The sequence below is a fragment of the Phalacrocorax carbo genome, chromosome 7 (genome assembly GCF_963921805.1).
Source record: "Phalacrocorax carbo chromosome 7, bPhaCar2.1, whole genome shotgun sequence".
In the NCBI taxonomy this organism is placed as follows: domain Eukaryota; kingdom Metazoa; phylum Chordata; class Aves; order Suliformes; family Phalacrocoracidae; genus Phalacrocorax; species Phalacrocorax carbo.
Window position 1 is genome coordinate 31,620,064 of NC_087519.1, and position 14,903 is coordinate 31,634,966.

General features: G+C 36.1%; 1 protein-coding gene across 1 annotated transcript; it reads right to left on the minus strand.

Moving 5' to 3' along the window:
- Window positions 1-223: 223 nt before the first annotated feature.
- RBP2 (retinol binding protein 2) lies at window positions 224-11,085 on the minus strand. Its single transcript, XM_009507399.2, has 4 exons — window positions 11,013-11,085; window positions 5,077-5,255; window positions 2,087-2,188; window positions 224-469 (listed from the first exon to the last, which is right to left on the minus strand). Exons 1-4 carry the CDS (start codon window positions 11,083-11,085, stop codon window positions 416-418), a joined length of 408 nt encoding a protein of 135 aa, XP_009505694.1. The 3' UTR covers window positions 224-415.
- Window positions 11,086-14,903: the final 3,818 nt, after the last annotated feature.

Sequence of the window (14,903 nt, forward strand, 5' to 3'; positions counted from 1 at the left end):
ATCAAGGACTAAATCAAATAGAAACAGTCCAGTGAATGCCCAGTTTTACTCAGTCATCCAAATATATTATGATATTACAGCACTGCAGAGAGATACACTATAGTTGCGATAATTGTGACTGTTAATTTTCAGCCTTATTGCTAAAGGACGTTCCTCTGGAAATGATTACAAAAATGTAGGAAAGCATTATTTGAGAGAAAATTACTTTTATTTAACTCCAGACTGAAAGGCAAAGGAATTTATATGTTTGTAACTGATGTTATTTCTATAAAATGTTTGTTTCCAGAAACAGGCACAAAATATATTCACATAGCAGTGTCAAAGAATTATTGCAAATCTAGCTCGGTTCTTCTTTTTAGACAAAACATAATACCATAATAGTGTGATGAAGATCTGGGTGGCTTTTGGGTCAGTTTTAGTTTTTCTTCTTAAATATCTGATGGCACACCTGGTCTTCACATGTCAGTTCCTACAGTATTAAAACAATTAGTAAGTATATACTGGTACAGGTTGTATTTTGCATACACAGCAGACCCCACCAGAAATTACTACAACTGAGCAACTGCATTAAAAAGATATGCTTATGAGAAAGGGAACAGAAAGAATAGTGTAGTATATGTAACCAATCAGCAGGCACACACCACATGTTGCAGTAATTAGTTTTTAACACTTGAATTAACCACTAAGAAGAATAAACATGAAAAATGCCTAAAGTTTGCTCTTTAATGCAAGGTTTTTTCATGCTCTGTTATTAGAGCACTATACTGTAATAGTTTATAATTCACATGTTACCTCATAATTCATGAGAAGCAATGAAATAAAAAAAAATATGGAGGAATCTTTAAAAGATGAGGACATTTGCTTCAGAGATGTGCCCAGCCATTTTTCAGGGGCCAGAACAACACGCCATTTTTGCCTGGTGTTGCAGCCGACCTTGTAAAGGTTGGCACACCTGCACATTGCAATGCAGTTTGCTTAGTCTTCTGATTAGCCAGCATTGCTGTGCCAAACAAGAGTTTGAAGTGAGCTGAAGCTGGTGTTTTGTCCAGTAGTTGGCCAAACCTGCAACAGAGTTTCTAAAGATTGTTGTAAGTATCTCTTTGCTCTCCCTCTATGTTTCCTCCAGTCTTAGCCTGAATCCTAGTGCCAGCATGTAGAACATTTTTCAGGTCAGGTTTTGAATATGTGTTAAACTAGAGTTGCAAGAGTGTACTGGACAGTTGGCTTTAAGTTAGGTGGCAGGTAGTGTTTTTTAATTCATTGCTTTGACCTTTCAAGCATACAGACTTGAGGCAATGTGGTTGGCCATGCCAACTATCTGGAGGGTAAACTGATGAAGGAGTACAAGTCTAGACGCAAACCACGAGAAAGAACAATGAAGTCTCTTCCATAATCTTTCGGCACCCACCTATTGCACCACCCAACATTATCACGCCCATTTCTTGATTGCCTTCCCAAGAAACTCTGGAATAATTATCATTATGTATCTATTATTTTGTAATCTTTCTGGATTTCACTGACTGCTGATTTCCTGCACAGGCTCTTCTGGCCTCTCTTGGACTCACCTCTTTTATCTTTGGGCTCCAGCTTACTTCATACTCAGATGTATGAATATTTTGACTTTTTATTGTACTAGCACAAGATAATTGCAGTGTATGTTGTTTTCAGGATCCTCTTGAGTATCCAGAGATATGCTACGATTTCATAGTGCCTCCATGTAAAATTATTTTTTTTCTTGCAATCTGTGCCATACTGGCTTTTAAAAAAATTTTTCCCCCCTACCAGTGATTATATACGAACAAGATGATGTTAGAGGTGCAGTGTAACAAGAAGGGTTAATAGCTAGAGGGCAGTGGGGTGGAGCAAAAAAAACCACTGCAGGGTTATGACTTAATTGGGAGCAGATGGAAAGAAACCAAGCATTCCTGAGTTGTAGCAGAGGAGGGGATTTTCTTAGAGTTCAGAGATCAAAGCTGTCTAAATAAAGACCATTCTAACTAGAACAAGTAATAAACCCTTTGAAACGGAAAACCATACTTTGTTGCAGTCTCAGTTACATGCTACGTATCTGTATAGCAGCCCTTACCAGATGCAGTAGGTCTCCTTCGATCCAGTGCTTCCAGCCCCTATTTTTCTTTTCACCTTGCTGAACACATACCAGTTTGTCACCATCCCAGGTCACTAGTGTCTGCGTGAATCAGATAATTAACTCAGATACATTAACGAGAAGTTTACAAATACATGAAAATAAGCTCAATCAAACAATCAGAAGACACAATTCCTACCATTCAAGATGAAAATGCTTCCTACCATTCAAGATAAAAACAGCGTTTTGATGTCAAGCTTTTACTGTTTTGTTGTCATTTCCATGCATTTCTTCACATCTATGAATATAGATTCATACTAACTAGTGAACAGCTGAGTGAATTAACAGATACTTGTGCAATGTATGCAGATTGTATCTTTTTTCCTTGCTGTTTAAAGAAATTAATAAAAAGATTATAGGGTGTCATGAGCGAAGACCTGGCGGCTTATAGCAACTAGTGCTGTGCTAACACCTTTTCTAGCTCTGCAGAAAATAACAAGAGGAAGTGTATGTTAATATCATCTCATGCAATAAGTTTCTTTATTTTCATGCACTTTCACAAAAGACCTTTAAAAAAATATGATCATCAGCTGGGCAACATGCTCTATCTGACCCTGCCTGAGCAGGGTTGGACCAGGTCATCTCAAGAGGTCCCTTCCATCCTCAACCATTTCATGATTTGGTGTGATTCGGAGTCTATTACTTATACAGGGTTTTGGATATGCTGATTCTTGTCCAGGAGCAGGATGACCATATCTATTAGGAAAAGTTCTCTTTACAGGCTAAATTCTCTACCCAGATACACTAGAGTACATTCAAAGCAACTTTGAATTGTTCTAGATTTGAACCATTGTACTTTAGGGAGACATTTAACCATGTATCATAGGCAAATCCTCATCAGAGACCAGTTATAGTCAGTAGAAGTTCAGTTATTAAAAAGCTCTAAGAGTATTGGGAGCTTAATTAATTTTCTAGTTCAGCACTGGATGATTTATTTCTCTTATGAGGGAGCTTTCTATTAATAATGAGACAAAACTAATTTCATTTAACTTCTTTCTTATTTACGGAATTTTTAAGCTACATGCTCTTTAAATTATCCATGCCCTCTTTATATTTAAATGTTGCCTAGTAGTTTTATTGCCTTCATCTAACTTCAATGTGTTTGAAGCATTATTTTGTTAGTAAAATGACCAGGAAATTATTTTAGAGCCGTCCAGAGAATAATGGCTCGACACGCTTCCTTTTTCTTTCTTCTCTTGTTAGAAACAAATAATATAATTTGTTTAGAAAAGTATATTAGGCAAAAATGATTAAATCAGGTAGGGTTATAATTGTACAAGCTGGTTTTTTCCCCTTCCTTCCAAATAATGGATAGTGAAGAGGGGAGTCTGCAAGTGAAATGATTTTGCACAGAAAGTCAATGGCTTTGATAGTGGTGAAGAGCACTACAGGAGCTTTAGTCTATGGATTTAAGGAGGGATGCAACTAATGAGTTCTTAGATCCTTAGTAATGCCTTCAACTGATCTAAAGAGATTTGGGAGCAATGTTTTAAAGCATAAATTCTGTCACAGAAATATGTCCCACCCACTGGAGAAAGTGATAGGAAGAAAATTTAGAAATAGGGATATTCAGGATACTGGAAAAAATGGGTCTTATTATTTGATGGCTTGCAGTGCTGCGAGTGAGAAATAATTTGGAAGAAGTCATAGTCACTGCACAAAGTTAGTTTGAGAATGAGGAGTGATCCATAGTGAATAAACAATGCCTCTGTTAAATTTGTGGCACTGCAGTGACGGATAATGTGAGTTCAAATGTAAACATGTCCTTTATGCTGCCAATCTCCTGTGGCAATTGCCAAAACAAAACAGGTCTCATTGACAGTGAGCTTTGATCTCAGCTTCTCAGAGTTTGGCAACAAGTTCTGAAACCTTGTTTATTGAGAAGATACTGATGGAAAAGACAGCATATGTTTGGCGAAGAGCAAGAGAGCTGAAAGCTGAGTGGAAGAACAAAACTGAGGTAATTGGCAGGAGTGTTGATGCAGGTAGATTCCGTGGCTGATGATAAAGACAGGCAGGTGATGTGAGATTAGCAAGACTGACGTGGACAGTCAAGGGAAATTTAAGGCCTTTCTACCTTTGAAAATCTTGATTAAGTACTGTCCTGTCTGAATGCCTCACAGGAACAGACTTATTAGTTGTCTCTGTCTGTTGCAGGAGGTAGGGCATGGGCTAGCACACAATAAGGTCCTTGATCTAAACATTACTTTCCACATATCTCACTGAAAGGTGTCTGAACATATGCCCACAGTTTCCTAGGGGAATCCTGATCTCAGGTTCCTCCTATAATCCTGAAGATATTAAAGCATGCACTGCTGGGCTTCCTTGCCTGTCTACCACTGTCAGTAGGCCTGCTACCTGTATCAGTGGTAACTTTGGCTCACATTTTTCTCTTGTCCCTTCCCAAAGCTCCCTTAAGGTTAATAGCTGAGTGCAGGATTATTTTTAACAGTTTCCAACTGTTAAACTGTCCAACTGAGGTTGGGCAGGCTCAGATTAAAAATACAGTGTGACCCTAGCCATCTAGAACGGAAAATTTATCTTGACGCAGATAAAGTCCTAAATTCAAAGGGATGAATTTCCAGTTTCATTAAGGAAGATACGTAGGCAAAAATACAGTTTTGCTACTTTCTAAATACATAAAGGTGTACCATAGAAAAGCTGGAAAAATCCCCTAGTAGAAAACCATGTAATTAATGATTGTCCTCACGTATCTGAGTAACCATCCTGATTTGCATTTATAATAAATCCTTGTAGCAGGAAAGAAAACTGTCTCAAGATGCCAATTATTTCTGCTTTATAAAAAACCTCTGATGTCTGTAAAATATTGTGTTGTGGGGTTTTTTTTTATGTATTCAGCTGATTTTTGGAACTGCTCACTCCTAATGCTGACAGTAAGTGTAAACACATATCAGGTGCTGAATTTTTACCTTTACCACTCGGTTATCCAGTCCTTTGGTATGTTCTTCAAACTCCACTCCCACAGTGTAATTCAGTTCATAGTTTCTGAAAGTACTCAGTGTTTTTGTTTTAAAATTATCTCCATCTTGAACAATCTCCTTTGTTTGTTTCAAGTGTTTTGCAATCTTACGAGTTGCAAAATCAATACCTGCCAAAAAACAGCAAGGAGAGTATCACACTGAAAATTCCAATATTCATTACCAAAAATAAAAAACCAAAGCACTTATATTTACACATAATTAAAAAATACATTTTATGTGGGACATAGTTCCACAAATGATGCTTTTACCTGCAACATTTTGCAGAGAAAAAGACAATTTCAAACAAAAAGAATCTTGTGTTTGCAAGTAGGCTTTCAATTTGAGGATCTTCCACTGATTATAAATGTATTTATTAGCAGGATATCTGTGGGAATATTGTGAGCAGATCTACAACTTACAACCAGTAGTGAACAGATGCTGGCATGTTAAATCACCCAAATCTCCAGTTTTTTGGATAATGTGGAACAACAGGGGCTATTAAGACAAACATTGCCTTTTTGGCCTCACTCACACATGAAGCTGTGGGATGCCAGGAGTGCTATTCTTATGCCTGGGAGCCATTCCCTTTTCTAAGCGTGCAGTGTAAATCATGTAGTTCTTAGGCATATGAGGGTACTGGTATGTGTCCTGCAGGGTTACAAATGTTGGCCACCCCCAAAAGAAGGATCTCAGAATAATATTAATTTTCAGCAAAGAAGCATGTTAGAATGAGTATGTAATCGAGGGGATTTTGGCATGTGACTTTTATGATGAACCTACAGTCTGTGGGAGTATACAAAAGGTTAATTAATTAATTTAAAAATAATGAAAATTATACTAACAAATAAAAAAGAAACAATCAAATAAAAGCCTGGCTTATCCATTATTGTTAGACAGAAATAAATTGTAGTTTAGATGTTAAAGGGAGATAAATTCAAAGTCAAAAAAGTATCAAACGACAGCATTTGACAGTTCCTGTTTAATATTCTGTCAACATTTTACGCCGTACCAATCTCCTTAACATCCTTATTTTGTTCATGATGAAGACTAACATTATAATGTAAACAACTGCTTGCAACTGAATGCATTGAAAGTTACCAGAAGGGGAATATATATTACCATGATGACAGTTTGCCCCAGACAATCCACCTAATGCCAGCTGCATTACCATCTGCAATAAATATTTCTGACCAGCTGGCAGTGAATCTTATTATGGTGCTATATGCAAATGAAATAATCTCACATGCTTCTGCAAGAGATTGAAAAATGGTTTTGGTTTGTTAGCCATCCTTTAGTGGTTTCACATGTGAATTAATCATTGTCAACTCACCAATGCCACATACTAATGGAGCCCTTTTTCTTTTGGTAGATTCATTATACTACTTGTGAAGTACTAATCAAATTGAGAAAGAGGATTGGCTTGCAAAAAATTGTGACTTTTTAACATGGGGCATAATGTTCTTGTTCAGTATTTATATTCAAGACTTCTCAGGTATATTTTATCTGCTGTGGTGGATTAAAGGCATCTCTGGGTCTGATTTATAGCCAGGCAAAATAAAATTTAGTTCTCTATGAGGGAAAAAAAATGTCTAGACTTCTAAAGAAATGCTATTTCTGACTAATATATTAGTCTTGTAGCTCCTGGAGAAAAATCAGGGGAGGCTTTATTAAAGCATGGTTTTCATAACTGCATTTTGAACAATACAAGCAATAAAAATGATATATTGTTCTATTATAGTAGATTAAAATACTTTGTAACATGTTTATAATAAAATCAAAGTTTCTGGCTTCAAGGGCAAAACTATTCTTTAATTAAAGTATAGAAATGCATATGCATTAATTAAAAGGATTGATGAATTTTAAAAAACCGAAACCTCAGCGTGCTTTGAACCTGAGCGCTTGAATACTTAAAATACCAATCACATGTAAAACTGTGAGAGACAGTGCAGAAGAATGTCTTTTTACCCTTTCCACGTAATTTCTTTCCATTCTGAGAATCACCTATAGCCGTATGAATCTTTGCATTGGTTTTGGTGTTGCTTTTTTTTTTTGCTAATTTATTGGCAGTTTTTAATTATTATAACTTACATATATGCCTTTATACACAAAAAATCATGACATACTTTGAAGGGCCAGAGCCAGACAACTGGTGCAAATACCTCCTTCATCCCAACCAGTTGCTGGCATTCTTATTGGGAAAGTAGTTTGAAAGTTTTATCAGAAAGTTCAGTGAGTACCTCTCCAGTACAGTCTGCCCAGGGTAGGCAATGAACCAGAGGAAAAATACACCTATATTACATTCCTCATCCTAACACATTCTTCCCCTTGGTTTTTTTTAGACTATTGAGTGGATCAAGCTCTTTTATGCTCATGAACTGCAGGCTTCCCAGTATTGGATGCCTGTAGTCCAGACCCTGTTGTAGGCTGGATCCATCCATTTTTCTCCCAGTTTCCATTGGGATATATAAGATCAGAAAGGGATCAAAAATCCACCTCCTTGAACAATAACTAAGTAATAATTTATCCGCTGACTGAAATGGTTCTAAGGGTGCCACTGAAATGCAATGAAGAAGTGCTGTAGACCAACTCATACTAGCATTTGAGATACAGAAAAGAATTATAAAATTGGAAAATGGATTACTTAATAAAAAAGGATCAGAATATAAGGATGATAATAATTAAAGTTTAGTTTAAAGCAGATATAATTAATATTTGTATTATGACAGACACCAAAATTTTATCGAATTTGAGTGAAAATCACAGTTTAAATTCTACAGTGAGTAAATTAAAATTCAAAGAAATGTATGCTATTAAGCAGCGGGTATTCTTTTCCCTGACATTTTTCCTGAATTTTAGGACAAACACAAGTGAAATGTTATAGCTCAACTGAAATAAACAATACAAGAATCTCATCCAATGATACCCTGGAACGGAAGAAAGGAACAATAATGAGATGGTCACTACAACCAAATGAAAAGATATCATCATAATTGCAAATCCTTTTTGAAAGGAAATATGCACACCACAAGTGTTTAATTTGCATCCTAAAAAAATAAGGAAAGAATAAACCTAAAAGGTAAAGAGATTTTATAAAGAAAATTATCCAAAGAGAGTTACCAAATACGATGAAATTTATCGCTAGAAAGCAAGGCAGAACTAGAGCAGGATGACCATCATGACTGGTGTTTAGAGTAACACCCGACAAAAGTAGGTCAGGTTTTGGAGCAAAGAGCTGAGACAGGACTGAAGCAGAGCCAAAGCAGAGAGAACTGGATTAGAGGCACGAATTGTATGTATGACCAGAGGCTGAGGCAGGCAGTGCGAGAAGCCTGAGGTAGATGAAGATGGCCTGGAACAGTCAATGTGTGACAACTAGGAGTTGACTTAAGTATCATCTAGACCAACAGGCCCCATGGCTCACTTGCAGTTGGCGTATTCAACGCTGAAATCACATTTCAGTTGCATATAAAGTAGTAATTATTCTTTATGTATAACTGTCGAACCCCAGTGCTCAAATCACTTCAGTTAGTGTGTATCTTTCTCCTGAAATTAATATTGGCTTAACCTTTCTTATTTCTAAAAAATGGATTTTTTTTGTACCCTGCAGGTGTATGTGTGTATTTATAGACTTCCCTAAACTTATTGAGCTTTTCTCCATAAATCCAAAGGCTAAAAACTATGAATAATGAAAGTTGCTTTTCTCTCTCAAAGGAGTTGAAGCTTTAAGGAAATGATAACTATTTTCAATTCTTGTTGAATAATGATGAGAGTTTATGTGTATTTCTTCTCTTTCAATCTGAACAGATAAATAAATTAGGGTTAAGATTCTCTGATGACAGTAAAACTAGTAGAAAATCAGTTAAAGCATGAAATTTTTCATCTCAGTTAAGGATTTTTTGGTAGTTATTCCTAAATCAGTCGCTAGTGTAGGCATTGAGAATGACTTGAAAATTGTTAGATTTAATTACCTGATTACTTTCCATGTGTTGTACTCTTCTTCCTAACAAATATATTTTCTTAGCTTGTGGAAAATGGCTATACAGTGTACTTATTGATTTTGAACCACTGAATTGTTTTTATAATCTACATCTTTACAAATAAATATTTTGCAATCTGAGCAGGCAAGTTCTTTAGATCTCCATTAACTTGACTCAACACCTTTTGAACAAAGCACAAGAAGCCACAAGTCTGATCTTGACTTCTGGTGAAAAGTGCAAGATACTTTGGCCTGAAAAAGCTCCTGTTTATCAGCATCACTCTTACAGTGGTGTCAGCTACTGTAGAAAGGCAGAGAAATAAGAAGAGCAAATGTTAAACAGAAGATAGAAATCAATGACCATGAGACAGGAAACAATGAGACACCTGGGAATGAGGAGTGCATAGACCCAGTTGGGCCCCTGAGGGCTATCAATTTTAAGCATAAAAATAAAATACAGGTTTGATTTTTGCCACATGCTAATTTGTGATTCAGAGCCAGGCAGACTCCTCCAATCTAGGTTAAATTAGCCAACTGTAATGACTCCTTTTCTTTGTAAGTTTTATAGACACCATGTGTGGTAAGGAAGCAACAGCCCTTTATGCCCTTCATCTGTGACGTAGTAGAGCTGGGAGAAGATTCTCGATTCTAAAGATTACACTTCTCATACATGTATAAATCTAGCTCCCATACTTTTTGCAGTTTCTGGAATGCAGCTATATTGCTGCAGTGCCAGAAAGGTGATAACTGTTCTTTCAATGCCAATCCAGAGTGTACTGAAGAAATTATTGGGAAATGTTGATGTCTTCTATTATTTCTTCTTTTCAGCAAATTAATGATCTGCATCTCTGCTAACCTAAGTAGATTAAGGATTTCCTGCACACTACTCGCATAATCATAATGACCTGGAACAAAATGTTTATGCCTTTACAAGAACAAAAATGCTTGAAAGGCAATTTATATTGAAAATAATAGGTGCAACAAAAGACATTTCTTCATAAAATTGTCTTCAGTCACTACAAGAACTGAGTCTGTCAGTGTGGAGAAAAATACATCTACAAACAACACAAACTTAATCTTGATATGAATCAACAAGTATATTGCTTGCATTCCGTTAACAGTGTTTTAGTATTCTAGCATCTACAAAGAGTATGCTCAATATCCTACACAACCGATACACAAAGTGCTGCTATCAGGCCTCTAATGATAAAGAGGCTAACAAAGTAGTAAATGAAAGTTGCCTAAAGAGCAGAACATCTCTTTTTGCATGTACATGTATATTGTTGTCATCAATGATTGTCATAACCAAGTGAAATTAAGCTTAGTTAACTACATAAACATAGGTTTAAGAACTCCTGTGACTTAAGGTTCCTTGCTGTGCAGGGATGACTCCCACAAAAATTGTCAGAAATATCTGCCCGCTTATCCTTAAATGCTTTCAAAGGCTTTTATTGCCTTTACCATGCAACTGGTACATATAACTTCTATTAGTTCAAAGCACTAATTAAGAACTAAACACTACTGTTGCTTTAGTGATATAGAATATCCTATTCCTCTTTAACAGAGCCAACGGGGTTGTGGCTGGACTGGTACAGTAAGTATATACCAGGAATAAAAAAGAGCTTACGATTCTGAAAGCCTGTTTGGTTGTTTTGTTTATTTTCCCATTGGTTTCTGTTTTTTCATTTATCTAAATAAAGACTAATATCTTTGGCTACAAGTCTTCTCTTGCTTATATGCTTAGATCATTGTAATTATAGGCATATTACAATTACTTGATTTTTAATGTCATTGGCAGAAACCCTTATGCCCCAACACACATTACAGAAATAGTCTCATTAATTTTTAGAAGGATTTTACTTATAATTGAAACATTTTCTCTTTATATAGTTAATATTTTTTCATTTACCTAAAGCAACCATGTAGCCTTCAAAGTTTTCACTGCTTTCCATTTCCCACGTTCCATTGTAATCAGCAGGCATGGTGGTAAGAGCTTAAAACCAACTTCAGATCAAAAGGTGAGTCTGGAAACAGGATCTGCTCAGAGAATGCTTTATAAACCTTTTTATATCTTTTTTTATAGGGTTTATGGTTTTCTAGATAATACAGTTTAAGGGTCAGAGTGATAACCTCAGAAGACTTCGCCTTCATTAACAAAGTTCAGCTGAACAGCTGGCAGACAAGGAACACTTTCTGAAATATGTAGTAATACAGGATATGATTTTACAGTGACCTTTGTAAAGAACTACTAGCCATTATGGAATACCTTTGAAATATATTGAACACAGTGGCAAATTGTACAACCCAGCTAAAGTTTCCAAGGTGAATTCTCTTTTTCAGTTCCTTCCCCTATGAAGCACCAGTCTTACAGAGCTGGCACACCCAGAACTCCCACTTAAAATTGAAGGAAGGCTTGAATGTGCAACAAATGTAAGGGAGAGCAGAAAAGGGAATATTTCCGTTGAAAATATTTTTGTTTTTCTTTGTTTTTCAAAATATCTGTATACCAATAGCTGCACTTACACCAGCTGCACTTCTATGTTTTTGCTTTAATGTAGCAGCAGGTTTAGCAAATGTAAATTGAAATCAATCATATTTAGTATCAATCCTAGCTTAAAATTATTTTTTAATTACTCTGAAACATAGCAGTTTGTGTTAGAAAGGCATTTTTCATCCAGTAGCATCATATTGTTGTGGGGAAAAGCACAGATTTCAGTTGTGCAAATAAGCACATTCAGAATGTGTCTGAATGGAGAATTGGAATGTGCAGTAGAACTTCATTGGAATTTAAAGTAAGCACTAAAAGCAAATTAATGTAAGTTAAAGTTTTAAATTCTTTGCATTTAATTAGTCAAGATAACTCAGACAGCTCTACAGATTGAAGTGATCAAGAGCCCAAAACTCCTTGCTTTTCTTTCTCTCTCTCTTTTTTTTTTTATGGGAATAGTATTAAAAACTTTAGTAGAAAAGTAGTAAGTTCTAGAACTCCAACTCAGAAATAAGTAAGTTGAAGAGTTACTGATCTTACGTCTTCTGTATGCTTTCACTTTGTTAAAGTTTAATGTAATCCACAAATGCTGAAAAATTTTACAGAGATTAAAAAGAAAAAACTAAAAAATGTTGAGAGTTTCTGGGAGCTGAGTTCTTAAAATGCCTTGCGTGATACCTAAGGAGCTAATTTAAGAGAAAGAAAAGAAGTATTGACCTATAATTACAAGAGGTATTAAGAGGGTTTTCAGTCAGACATCAGACAAAGGCTAAAGGAACTGCAGTGACTGAAAGCTGAAGCTAGGTGAATTCCTACTTGAATGCACATAGGAAGATAAGTGCATTCTTAACTGTAGAGCGTAGTTTGTCTATAGACCAGTTTGCCCAGGGAAACTGGTAATCACTGAAATCCTTAAATAGGCAGAGGGTGGCTTTCTAAAACATATGCCTCATTTCAAGCACAATTTATTGGGCTGAATACATCTACTATGTATTTGCTTCTACTATAAGAATTTCTAGATGAAGCACTCTGAATGATGTTATGTTGAAAGTGAAACTTGAAAATTTTTGTGCTTACAATATTGTTCTGTGGTGATAGGTAATATTTATGCAATATATTTGATTTTACACATCTTTGTGTACTTTCTTAGCCTCCACATTGCATCAATGTTAATAAATACATTATTATTATTATTTATACATTTTATGTATACACTAAAAGATTGTATAAAAACAAGAAAAAGAAAAGGTTATTGTTCCCAAGTCAGCCACTCACAACCACTCAAAATCAGTTGTGTAAGCTACATGAGTTCCCTTGTGCACATACATAATAATCTTTAGGTGCATTATCACACTGTTTTTCCAACTGGAAGTTATTCTCTCCTTCAGTGTGCTAAAGAGATGATGTCCAATTTATAAGCAGATACTCAGTGTTTTGCCTTATATTTCCAAATGCCTAGCGGTGCATTTATAAGGAATGAATCAGACTGAATGTCTACAATCACCTTCTAAAATCAGAGCACATGCTAGAAGCTCATGGTGAGAGATTTTATATGCTCATTGATTTTAGTTCTGAAGTAGTTTGCTTCCTATATAACAGTCATTTTGGTAGGATGCAGAACTGACTGAAACTGTACCATGTGATCATCAACAATTAACATCCATTAAGAACTAATAAAGAAATAGGTGGTTCTATTGCTGTAGATACGCAGAGCTAGCCACATTCAGAGGAAATGAATTACGAGATGAGAACATCTGTTACATGTAAGGCCATAATTAACTAACAGCGTACACATGTAATTACACAGGTTTTCACAATGATGCTTTGTTTATGCCCATCCCTTATTATCTGTTTAAATAACTTTTTTTCCTTGTGTGTATTATGTAAACTCCATATTAGGAATTCTTTAAGCACGTGTTTATACATCAGCCTGAAATAGCTTGAGCTTGAGCCTTTGCAGGTATGCAACTAGGAGGTTTACAGACACTAAATTTAACCAGTCAAAGAACTGGCTGAGTAGGGAATTAAGAAAACATGAAATACTGGCTTGACAGAGTTCTGTGATGCTTCATGAGCTTTTAAAGACCATTGTGTTAAGGTCCACAAAGAGAATTTTCTATTTACGAATCAATATCTTGATAGGCAGTAAAACCTCTACCACATTCAAATGCCTACCTAACTCACCCGGAGCCAAGAGACAGTACAGATGCTGTTAACACAATTTTTTTAAGCCCTATGTGAATAATTGTAAGTCTGCAGATCACTGACTCACTGTATCCTCAGCATTCTCTTGCGTCTGTGCCTTGCTAGTTATACTGACCTGCCTCTCGTCACATTTCAGCTTTAAAATTTTGACTTATTATCCACTTCAAATCTTAGAAATTAATCTATTTGCTCGGTGTGTATTGTTTATATAGTACATACACAAACTCTCAAAATGGCAAAACAATATTTCCTTCCTATGCCACGAATGTAAGTTTGGGGAAATGAAGAAAAGGTGCCCTCTTGTAATTGTCATATTATTTTGTTCTCAGCATCCTTTCCTTGTAAGACCACCAGTAAAATCACTAGGGATTCCATGTATTGAACCCTGGGAACGGGGGAGGGAGGTGTCTTCCTCAGGTTTTCCTATATGTATGTTAAAAACCAAAGCTGTGAGCTCACAGCTGGTGTGTTAGGTTTCAACCGAGGGATAAGTTTTATGGCTGAGTAGTAAGAACTTGGAAATAAAGTCATGAAAAATCAAAAGACTTTTGTTAAAGCCTAAGTAACTTTTTCAGCCTTTATTTGTATGCAAAGAAACAAAGATGGCTTTTCTTGCCTCTGTCCTACAAATCAATATTGATTAGTGGCAGTTTGAAACAAAACAGCTCACAGAAAGATCCTAGACTGACAAGATTGAAAAGCGAGGCCCAAATGTTGTTTCTGTGGAATGAGACAGCAGTCATGGATGCTACTTCTGACACCTGCCTCCAGTTCCTCTCACTGTATCTGAGACCTGCCCGGAAGAGAAATCCTATGTGGGGTAGCTTGCTACCTGGGGTAGCTTGCTGTCTGAAAGAGCTGCTAGTGCAGTCCCCTTGGGAAAGATTATGCTGTAAAGCACTATATAAAGAAAAGAGCTACTGGTCAAACAGGTTTTTTTTCTGTAAACTTTTGGACATGGTACTTTTGAAGACATGGTAGCATGCTTCCCACTCTGTCCTTGCCTCATTTCATTTTCCTTTTAAATGATCTAATATGCATATATAACACAGGAGAAAAATGCCTTGTACTCCCCCGATCAGCCCCTACACTCCTCATGCTTGACAG